The sequence below is a fragment of the Diabrotica undecimpunctata genome, chromosome 7 (assembly GCF_040954645.1).
Source record: "Diabrotica undecimpunctata isolate CICGRU chromosome 7, icDiaUnde3, whole genome shotgun sequence".
NCBI lineage: Eukaryota > Metazoa > Arthropoda > Insecta > Coleoptera > Chrysomelidae > Diabrotica > Diabrotica undecimpunctata.
Genome location: NC_092809.1, coordinates 70,824,347 through 70,836,701, shown reverse-complemented (window position 1 = coordinate 70,836,701; position 12,355 = coordinate 70,824,347). Strand labels below are relative to the sequence as shown.

At 34.9% G+C, this 12,355-nt stretch overlaps 1 protein-coding gene across 2 annotated transcripts in view; it reads left to right on the top strand.

The window, feature by feature from the left end:
• The window catches only part of twy (fas-binding factor 1 twitchy), a 43,946-nt gene that overhangs the window by 17,938 nt on the left and 13,653 nt on the right, over window positions 1-12,355 (top strand). For both annotated transcript variants that reach the window (XM_072537506.1, XM_072537507.1), the window contains exons 5-7: window positions 3,742-4,196; window positions 7,493-7,725; window positions 8,605-9,192. In XM_072537506.1, coding sequence (XP_072393607.1) covers window positions 3,742-4,196; window positions 7,493-7,725; window positions 8,605-9,192 — 1,276 coding nt within the window. The remainder of the gene's footprint in view (window positions 1-3,741; window positions 4,197-7,492; window positions 7,726-8,604; window positions 9,193-12,355) is intronic.

Genomic DNA, 12,355 nt, shown 5'->3' with positions numbered 1-12,355 from the left:
GCTATTAGATGCAGAACAAATAAAAATAATAACTGATATATTTAATGAAATATACAAGGCAGGAAAAATACCAGTAGAGTGGCTCAAATTGGACTTCATACCATTGCCTAATGACTATAGGACCCTAAGCCTAATGAGCCATCTGCTGAAGCTGTTTTTAAAAGTTATCCACAAAAGAATTTACCGGAGATGCGAGGAACAAATTGCGCCCAATCAGTTTGGATTTGTGAACGCCGTTAGTACGAGAAGCTTTATTTAGCGTGCAGGTATTGTTTCAAAAATGTAGAGATATCAGCTGTGATATTTTTGCATGCCCGATTGACTACAAGAAGGCTTTCAATAGAATCAGACATTAAAAAATAATGGGACTGCTGAATAGGACAGGGATTGCGGGAGAGACGTAAAAATAATAGATAAGCTGTATATGAATCAATCAGCGGTGCTCCGAATAGATGGAGAATATACACATCAGGTCAAAATCTTAAGTGGTGTGAGACAGGGGTGTATAATTTCACCACTGATATTCAATCTGTACTCGGAGCTCATTTTTGAAGAGGCTCTAAAAGATATTGATGAGGGCATCTCAATAAATGGAGTCAAGCTCAATAACCTGCGGTATGCAGATCATACAATAGTGTTTTCCAATACCATAGAAGGGCTGCAAAACTTATAAAAAATATAACGGAAACAAGTGGAACATATAGACTGAATATAACACCAGCAAATCCAAGCTAATGATCATCAGCAAGGAAAACATAATTGTACCAAATCTGTATGTGAACCAAATGAGAATTGAACGTATCTCACAGTACAACTACTTGGAAACTATATTCAATGAGTCGTGGGACAATACCCAAGAGATTATATATCCCATCGGAAAGGCAAAAAGTGCATTCTTGACTAGGAGTTCTGTGTTCAACAGCGATGACCTCACTCTATAAACCAAAATATGGCTCTTAAATGTTACGTGTACTCAGTGCTTCTGTACTGTTCTGTACGAAGTAAAAGCGTGGACATTGAAGGCGGAAACTCTATCAAAACTTTTTCAATCAATCAAGGCTTTTGAGCTATGGTTATACAGAAGGATCCTAAAGGTACCATGGACAGACAAAGTCACCAATAAAGAAGTACTGCGGATGATGAACACAACTGCGGATTTGGTCAACATTGTGAAGGGCCGTAAGCTGCAGTACTTGGGACATATAATGAGAAATAAAGGCAAATATAAGCTACACCAATGCATTTTGTAAGTAAAATTGAAGGAAAAAGGACCCCAGGACGAAGAAGAATATCATGGCTTGCTAACCTGGGAGCATTGTATAGAAAGACCTCAACACAGCTATTCCGTATAGCAACCAACAAAGTCATCATAGCCAGAATGATCGCCAACGTTCGGAACGGACAGTTCCGGACATCAGTTGCTCTGATGAATCCTGGTAGGATGAAAACGTGTAAGCGAATATACAGAGGAGAAAAAGATCCCGACATTGCAAATGTATACAGACAGCAAATAGAAGACCAAATAAGGACAAAAAACTTAGAAGAAGAAGAAGATATTAACCAACTATGGGCAAATATACGAGATATTGTGTTACAGAAATCCGTTGAAATATTGGGCAAAACCAAGTCAGAAAAAAGAAATCATTGGTTTGATCATGAGTGCGAAATGGCCACAAATAGAAAGAACGCAGCATATCAAAAAACCATTGACGCAGGTTGTACACGGAGAAAAAAAGAAGAGTATAGACGTCTTAGAAGAGAGGAAAAACGTATCCATCGACGTAAGAAGAGGGAATACGAACAGAACACTCTCAGTGAGATACAAAGTTTATTCGATACAAATGAAACGAGGAAATACTACAAATCCTTAAATATTAGCCGTCGAGAATTTAAACCACGATTAAAAATTTGTAAAGACACTAACGGTGAAATTCTACATGATCAAAACTCAGTTCTTAACAGATGGGCACAACATTTCAGCGAACATCTAAATATAAACGATATTGAAGGAGAGTACAATATAGAAAATGAACAAAATATACAACGTCAACTACACAGTGAAGACCCAACAAGAAGAGAAGTGTCAAATGCGATCCTAAAACTCAAAGACAATAAAGCCCCAGGAATCGATGACATCTGTTCGGAAATGTATAAAAAAGGTGGTGATCAACTTTTTGCAGCAATCCATAAACTAATAGTACTTATATGGTAGAATGAATGGGTACCAGAAGAGTGGCTGAAGGGAATAATATGTCCATTGCATAAAAAGGGGGATCAACTGGAGTGTAAGAACTATAGAGGCATTACTCTGTTAGCATCTGCGTATAAGATCTTCGGCAATGTATTATCTGAAAGACTTAAACATTTTACAAAGGATATTGTTGGTCAATATCAATGCGGATTTACTGCTGGAAAGTCAACTACACATCAAATTCAAGCACATAGGCAGATTCTAGAAAAGTCACTAGAATATAACATAGAAACACATCATCTCTTCATTGACTTCAAAGCAGCCTATGACAGTGTGAAAAGAACTGCATTATATAATGCAATAATAGACTTTGGGATCCCACCTAAGTTAGTTAAGTTGATCCACCTAACAATGCAAAACGTAAGCTCATGCGTTAGAATTGAAGGAGAAAACTCTACGTTCTTTGACATTAATAATGGTCTAAGACAGGGGGACGCGTTGGCGTGTCTGCTCTTTAATATTGCCTTGGAAAAGGCAATCAGACAATTAAATATTAGAATGAATGGAACTATTTTTAATAGATCGACGCAAATTCTCGCATTCGCTGACGATATAGTTATAGTGGGCAGAAGTATGAGATACATGGTGCAGTGTTTTACAAGGCTTGCGGACGCGGCAAGTGAATTAGGACTTGTGGTAAACGAGGAAAAAACCAAATATATGTTGGTTTCTAAAAACCCTCGAAATATCCAACAAAGAATTCAAATTAACAACCATACCTTTGAGCAAGTCAAAGAATTTAAATATCTTGGATCGCTAGTAAACGCAACAAACACGACAAGCGACGAAATAAAAAGACGCATAGCAATAGCAAACAGAACTGTTCACGGCCTCCAGAGACATTTAAAAAATAAAAATATAAAACGTGCACTAAAGCTTAATATATACAGGACCTTAATAAGACCAGTTTTGATATATGGGGCTGAAACGTGGATCTTATCTCAAAATGATAAAAGACTTCTTGGTATTTTTGAGAGAAAAATTCTTAGAAAGATTTTTGGGGCCGTAAATGAAAATGGGCTATGGTGTCGAAGATACAACTTTGAACTGTATCAGTTATACACCGATCCAGATATTGTGAAATTCGTTAAAGTGCAGAGACTTAGATGGGCTGGACACATTGCTAGGATGTCAGATCACGAATACACGAAGAGATTAACATTTTCAAAACCAGAGGGCACAAGAAGCAGATGACGACCACGAATGAGATGGATTGATGATGTGGAAGAAGACCTACAGATTCTAGGGGTTAGAAGATGGAGGGAAGTTGCCAGGAATCGACAGGAGTGGCGATTTCTTTGTGAGCAGGCCAAGATCCACAACGGATTGTCGAGCCACTTATGATGATGATGATGAATATACAGAGGCACTATACGTGAAATCAAATCTTAACTGTCTTTTCTTTATTTTTAGTTTTTATTTTCGTTTTGTTGGTATTTCATTTAAAATAACTTCTTTTTTAAAAAGCAATATTTTTTTAAATTTTTTAGAAAACAAATGGATCTAATTGAAAGAGGTTCAGTTAGTGTAGAGGAAAATTTACGGAATGAATTAAAAAACATAACTAGCTTTTTCGAAGAAAAATTCAGTACTTTCAAAGTCAACAACGAAGAACAGATTACGTATTACAAAGAAAAAATGGAAACGATGGAAGAACAGCATAGAAATGAAATGAAACTCTTGAAAGACGTGTACACTCAAAAATTGGAAGACATTAAGGCAGAACATGTCATGCAAATAGATTATATTAAGGAGATGAAACAAAGGGAAACCTCCCTTTTAGGTGAAGGTCCTGTACTAACGCAAAAAGTTGATGCAGGAATTGAACTGTTGGGTCATAATGTTAGGCTTCTACAAGGTATTGAAGAAAAAGTTATTCAAAATTACGACGTATTGGCTTTAGCGCGAGAACAAAGTATTCAAACTAAAGAAAAGGAAATCTTACGTAAGTAAAATAGTTGTATTATTTCTATTACTTATGCTATTTTTTATTAAACTGTTTATTTACAATCTACTCGTTACATTCTCAGTATTAAATTACATTCCTGTGTTTAGCTGCATGTTTGTGTATATTGTCTTTTATGAACGGTATTTTAAGGTCTTCATACATACCAAGAAGCATCTGCCATCATCTTCAGCGTTTTGGACTAATATGTTTGTAAGATTTCTATATTTGAAGGTTTTGCACATACCCAAAATTCTACACCGTAGATTTGATGGGTTTCAGTATAGTTTTATATATTATTAGCTTTTTATCTAGTATGAATTTTTATTTTTGCCAGTAAAGTCAGTTCATTTGCTGGGTTTTGATATTTAGTTGCTGCTTTTTTGCTCGGGTATGTGTCTTCCACTTTAATTTTTGATCAAGATGAAGGCCCAAATATTTGACTTCATTCTTCAATGGGACAGGTTGACTGTTAATTGTAACTTGAAGACACAAGGTATTTATGGCCATGAAAGTTATCTGTCCAGTTTAGCCCAAGCTGTAGAGAAAAAAACGTGCATTAATTAGTGAATTTTTGATACCAGAACAGCTTTACGAAGGGCAATGCTTGGAGTAATCTCCAAGTGAGTGCAACTAAAAATGTTGATTATAATTTTTTTATGGCATTTTAAAGGTGCAAAAACGGTGTTTTTTGATTATTTTTATGTTTATTGTATCAAATCAATATTTTAGAGTAAAACGGGTATAATAGTAATAAAGAACTTAAAAAAGTTGAATTTGAGCTACGCTGCATTAAATTTGACCCAATAGTTTATGTAAAATTATCGATTAAAGGTTCAAAAATGTAAATTTTTCGACATTTTTTATGTTTGACCCAACATTTGTAAAAATCCTTTTTTTATCAAAACGGCATTATATTCTAGTTTTTTTTTTCATTAAAAATCAAATGAGACTTCCCAAGACCCGATCGGTCAATTCGTTTTCGAAATACGTTTATTATATTTTTTATCGATTTTATCGATTAGGTATATTTTTTAGTAGAAATAAAAATATTTACTAGCTACAGCGCTTCCTATAAATTACACACATTTTAACTTATTAATTCTTGTAACTGAAGTCAAGACAAATATTAAAAAAAAAGTTTTCTACGACCAAGGGAGGTGGAGTTAGCTAATATTGTTAAATTATAGTAGAGGCTGCGGTAGTTGGGCTACAACCTTCACTTCCACTCTGACGTCGTTCAACTTGAGAATAGGTGGCATGACAAAGAAGTTTAAGGCATGTACCTTTGATACTATCGGGTCAATCGTAGCGTGCGAAGTATTATATGACAAAATTTATCTAATAGAATACAATTATAAAGAAAAATCTGACATAACGACATACCATGAAGACTTTAAGCTTATTTTAATTTAAATTAGACTAAATAGTTTTTCAATACATAATAACAAATTTAAAGATACATTTGCAAAACTTATTAAAATTAGAAGATTTTCTACTGTTATTTTACAAATAAAAATCAGCTTTTGAGCTCAAGAGGCAATGTCACAAGTTTTAAAATTATTCAATGGATAGACTAGGGTTTCCGAGGTTGCTGAACACGAATATCATTTCAGCGAAGGTGAGGAAGACAATAGAAATTTGATAAATGTATGTAAAAAAAGTATAAAAAAACCAAACAATCATTAATTATTTATCGAATCATAGTGAAATGTTCACCCACAGGCCCTCAGTAGTCTTCACGACTTTATTGGTCCATTTTTTTGTATACTCGTCAACACAGTTCACCCACAGGGTCCCTTCGCTAAACGATGTTTTATGGAACTGCAGAAGTTCATTTTGACCTCCGACAGGAACCTTATTAAGTGCTTGCTCCAGTTTGTTAATGATTAAATTTGCTTGAGCCCGGTCTAGTTTAGTATCAGGATGGTGTCTGTGTGCTACCACCATACTGAATACTTTAGTCACGGTGCTTTATGACCTAGTCTGCTCGTTAGAGCCCCTTCGTTTCTTAGCAACTCTGTTACGAGGGGGGTGATGGTATTATCCCGAAGTCTCTTTTTATCCTCGGGTGTTGCTGATTTGGTTTTCTTGGGATTTGCTAGGGTCCAAGTCCCAGCAGCCTTTTTGCCATTTTTCTCATCTTCCTTTGTTGAGCTCTAAAAAAGGGTTATTTGAGACTTACTAATTGATTTTTTTTAATTTAAAAATCCGAAATTATACTTCACAAAATTTCGAATATTCAAATGTTAAAAATTAATTCTTTGGTGTACGTGCTAAAAAGCAATTCTAGCGTACTAACAAGATCAGGAATTGTTTTTTGATTGAAACACCTTACAATTTTTTGAGCTTTCTCTCCCGGTGATTGACTCTCTAATAAGAAGAGAGTTTTAATTATTGTATTACTTGCAGATTTGTATATATTTAAATTAAAAATTTTAATCATAATATTTTTTTCAACAAAGAATCATTTATTAAAAGTTAAAATAATATTTTATTTTCTTCAAAAAATTTTATAAAACGCAAAACTTTAATGCTATTCTTTGACCACGCTGCATCTACATATAACAATATCTAAAGTTGCATTTGTTGCCCCACTCTTTCATAATTTAGAACCAGTAATAGCACAGACATGACCGCTCCCGAGTAGTACAAATATGGAACTACTAAAATCTTGATCAACCTTTGATTCTTTTCTATAACATGTGTATAACCTTTGCCGACGCTAAAAAATGAGTGTTAGATCCTTGTATATGCGCATTCTTTGATACTATCGCTGTATACAGTAAATAGGTGAAAGTAGGTAAAGAACTCGTTACCTGAAATAGCATCAGTGCTACCAAATTTACTATAAAAAGAAGGTCAATTTAAAAAAATTTAAATTCCATTAAACAAAGTTTTTTACCAGGATTTTTGGTAACCATTGTCCGGTGACTTAACATGATATTCGTGTTCAGTGACATTTTATTCAATATTTGCAGAGTTACATTTTTTTTTTAATTTGCAACTCTGGAAAATGCATTTTTTTATGCACAAATGCAATTTTTCATTTCTTCATAATCGCAATATTTCACAAAATTTCCTGACGCTCTAACGAATCGAACTGCATATCAATCCGTCTTACTGTGCCAATTTTCGAAGCTTTATTGTGTCATTTCTTCAACTCCCTGTCCTCTAGAACCATGAAAATAGACGTGGATTATAGGCACCTTTCACATACTTTATATTTATTCGCATTTACTTATCTACAATAGGCAGTTTATAAGTTTTTTGTTATAATATACTTAATGTTCTAGTAATGAAGAAGACTCTAGAAAAGTGTCGAGAATCTGCGGAAAACGAACGAGCTCACCTTCTCTCTTTGGTCAGAAACTTAGAGTTGAAATTAGCAGAGCAAAGTACTAACGCTCAAGAGGATCGATGGGCTTTACAGCAGGCATCCGCTACTTTAATGGCTCGAAGTAAAGCTCTTGAAAGAGAAGCTGAGTATAGCAGGAATCTTATAGAAAGAGAAAGGGAACAACTTAAGGTAAATGGTATAACTTTTTTTGCTTCTATCTTCTGTAATATGCTGATATTTTTTCTGATTCTTGTATCAGAATGCAGGTATTTTACTGAAGTGTATTCCTTTTAATGTTTTCTTAAGATTTTTGTCGTTGCTTAAGGTAGCGTTCCACACGAAAAGACTGACAACCGACTGACTGAAAAACCGACAACGAAAGACCAAGTGATCTATCGTTCCTTAAAATGAGTACGCGACCGAGACAAGAGACATACGCGAAACGTGCGTCTATACTTAAGTATATCAGTAAGATGTAGAAAAAGCTAACGCAGTGCTAAAACAGAAATGTCGCGCAACGACCCAATTTAATACTGCACTCGAAGGTGACTGATGAGACATATGTAGATAGGCTACAGTCATTTGTCGCTTGTCTCTGTCTCGAGCTGAAGAAAGACCTTGATATAATTGCTTTAAGAGCAGACATGGGAAGACCACAATCGGTCTCGCCTGTCTCGGACGCTTGTTGAGGAATGCTACATTAAAAGTAGTTTTGTTTTTGATTGGTCAGACATATTTTATATATACCTATGCTTGATAGTTTGCTATTTCGGTTTCCTTAGCTACCTGCTCTCTCTTTCTCTACATAGCTATAACTAGCGATGTCTCTTTCGAGTTTCTCCTCCTTTAAGTGACTTCTCGATTGAGTTTGGCGATCATTATAGCAAAGTTCTGTCTTCTCTAAGCTTGGTTTCCTGTTATATGACCCACACTCCACACTCTTATGTTATTCTCTATGACACATTTGAAGACACTGACAATTAAATAATTTGGGTTAAATAATAAAGCTTTAACAAAAATATGTAAGTTTTATCAAAAATCAATTTATCAGTATCTTATTTGTTTCAGACGTTAAAAGAATCTTTGTTGACTGAACAAGAAAGACTGTTAATGCAAGTAACTGAAGAAAAACTCCAATTAGCTTCCGAAAAAGCCAAATTTGAAACTTCCACTAAACTAGTTAATTCATATGAGGTAGAACGTGCCAAAGCAGAAGCCGAAACAGCAATTTCGGAAGCCAAAAATTTAACTGACAGACTGAATCAAGAAAGAAATCTATTACAGCGTCAAAAATTCGAGATGACAGCACTAAAACAAAATCTAACCGAGAGAGAAAGGGAACTCGAGGATAAAGAGGCTGAATTGGAATTTCTAATGCAAGACTCTCACAAAAAACTGAAAGAGGACAAACAGGTTCTCGTAGAAGCTAAACGAATGGAAACTACATATAAAGAGAAATTGAAGGAGTTACAAACACAATGGGCTTTACTTTGTAACAGAGAAAAGAAATTGGCGGAAGAGAAAATTTTGTTGTCCAGGGAAAGGTTGGCGTTGTACACGTCTCTAAAAGCTTCTAAAGACTGTGTCTTATGTAGTACTGGTGAAGAAACATCTTTTGGCAAAAATCCGGGAATAAATTCTATCGAAAATGTTAAGGTATGTTAAGGCTAAGGTTTTATTGAAAAATGCCAAGCTTGAAAATGGGGTTAATTTATTTGGGTGGCCTAGCTATAGAAATCGTATTTCTTTAACACAATTATCACTAGGAAATAATTTGAATGGATTTTGGTCGTTTATGAATTCACAGAGGGGAAAGCCTTCCTTGCCCGCTGTGTTGAGTTACGGTGGTGTTAAATCCAGTCCAGATTTTGTAAATCTTTTTGCAGAATATTTTTCTACAGTGTATTCCATTTAAATATGTGACATCCCAGTGATTCACCTTCACTTGGTCTTACTAACTTGACTGGTTTCAACATAACTATATCTCATATTTACTTACAATTATCAGAACTGGATGTAAATAAGGTTCCTATTCCTGATGGATTGCCTCCCAGCTTTCTCAGAATTATTGTTTTATATTATCCAGACTTCTTTTTCACATTTTTAATCTATCCTTAAATATAAGGGTGAATTTCCAGAATGCTAGAAAAATAATGTTTTAACACCTATTTTTAAAGCGGGAGATAATCCATTGGTGAATAATTACAGGCCCATTAGTATAATTAGTGTAATACCAAAGATATTTGAATGTTTTGTATGTGACTATCTTAAAGCTTCACTTGAAAAACAGCTAGTACACCAACAATTTCGATTTCGGAATAGCAGATCAACTGAATGTAATATACTAGTATTTGTGGACTTCCTGAGCAAGGCCATGGAGAGGGGCTATAGGGTACATGCACTATACACTGATTTCTTCAAGGCTTTTGATCGGGTCACTTCTTAGATGGCTGAGAACTTACTTAATTGACCGAGTTCAGATGGTGCGTATCAGGAATTTTGTTTCCAGTGAGATTAAGGTTCATTCAGGAGTACCCCAGGGTTCTCATTTGAGACCCCTGTTATTTAACATATTCATCAATGATATACACCACTGCTTCCATCACAGTTCACCTCTTCTTTTTGCGGATGATCTTAAGTTCTACACAATTATCAATAATATGGAAGATTGTGTTAATCTTCAACACGATCTAGATCGGTTGAGTGAGTGGTGTGTGTTAAATGCCATGACCCTGAACGCATTCAAGTGTCATGCTGTTTGTTTTGGACGGTCGAGAGACCCAATGGAATATAATTGTAATATACAGAACATTCTTGTTGACTGGGTTACCGAAAATTCGTGATCTGGGAATTAATTTCGACTCTAAACTTTTATTTGAATCTCATTATATCCCAATAATTCCCAAGTCTTTACAAATGCTTGGCTTTATAAAAAGATTTACTAAAGACTTTCAGAATATTAAATTACTATACAAATTACAGAAGCGATTAAATTACTATATTGTTCTTTAGTCAGACCTCATCTAGAGTACCTATTGTTCTTGTGTATGGTCTTCATCTTATAATATTTACATATCAAAAATTGAGACAGTTCAACATAAGTTGTTGAAATATGTAGCATATAAACAGGGTATGCCTTTTGAATTAAATCAAGTAAATGATCAAATTGAAACCCAACTTGGTATTCTCTCATTGTATGACCGACGATTAATTAAAGATGCAAAGATGATTTATGGCATAATTTTATGTTCCTCTTCACAGAACGAACTATGGATATAATAATTTTTTATCTCGAGCACTAAGAAGGGCAAATAATCACCCAGATCTAGATTTTTTTGCATCGAAAGCCGAGTTCATTTCTGGTCTCAGGCATGTGTTTATTTGAGTGGCCGTGGAATAGGTAATCATCATTTTGATGTGTGAAACTAAATTACGGGGTGAAGTTTGTGATATTTATACTTTATTTTGTGTTATTGTATACATTGTAAACATTGTTAATCTTATTGGGCAGCAGCCCGTTGAAAATAAATAAATAAATTAAAGACCTTATGACAGCCAGAAAGATAGCCGTTTCCATCTAATATTATTTTTGGACTGTACCAAAGTTGCATGGTTACAACAACAAATTTAGTAAGATGTAAATTGGGGCTGGAAGGTCAGATAATAGAACAAGTGATGGAGATAAAATATCTAGGCATCACATTATCTAGCTACGGAAAGCTCAACACTGAAGTGGAAGATCAAGTGAATAGAGCAAACAGAGCCGCAGGCTGCCTGAATGAAACAGTATGGAGAAATAAAAATATCGGGAACGAAATGAAAGGCAGAATTTACTAAACAGTCATCAGACCAATAATGACATACGCGGCAGAAACACGACCTGACACAGAGAGGACAAAAAGGATGTTAGAAACAGCAGAGATAAAAACACTTAGAAAAATTGATGGTAAGACACTATGGGATACAGATAGAAGTACAGATATACGACGTGGATGCAAGGTGGAGAACATCAAGAACTGGGTAAGAAATAGTAGAATGGAACAATCATATACACCGAATGACAACAAATAGAGTAGTAAAGACGGTAAGAGACGGTTTCATCAGTAGGAAGACCATGAAAACAATGGAACGACAACTTACTGGGGGCACATTGAAAAACTGACAGAGTCATGTCTACATAAAAAGAAGAAGAAAAAGAAGAGTGTACCAAAGTCAGCGGCGGATCCAGCATTGTTAAGAAAGAGGGCTGATCGGACCTATCTATATCGATTATCTACTATACCAGCCCGTTTTAGCCTACCGGCTCACCGGGACAGGTCCCATCGTAATAAAATATATTTATATAATTCATATAGTGTAATTTCAAAAAAATGTATAATTATTCACTTAAAAAACTACTGAATGTTTTTATAATCTTCTTATATGTATAATTAAAAAAAAATTAATCACTTGGTTTGAGAGGCGGGCCATCGCTCGCAGTTGGATCCGACGCTGACCAAAGTATTTGACGCTACCATATAATTGGATAATCTAAGTATGCTTATTAGAATTGAACGTGGTTACGATTATACAGAGTGGTCTAATTAAAACAGTCGACCTGAACTAACTTAAATAAAAGAGGTTTTGTACGGGAAACCCATATACTGCGTTTCAAACGTTAAAATTAGTGAGGTTATGTATTGCAAGCGGGTTTGCCATATTTCGCCCATTCTGTGAATAATCATAAATAAATCCTCCTTTTGTATCCCTGTCCTACAGCAGTTAACAGCTTTAATCCTCTACATGTACCTGCCTAATACTTTCATTTGCTTCTTTTTCT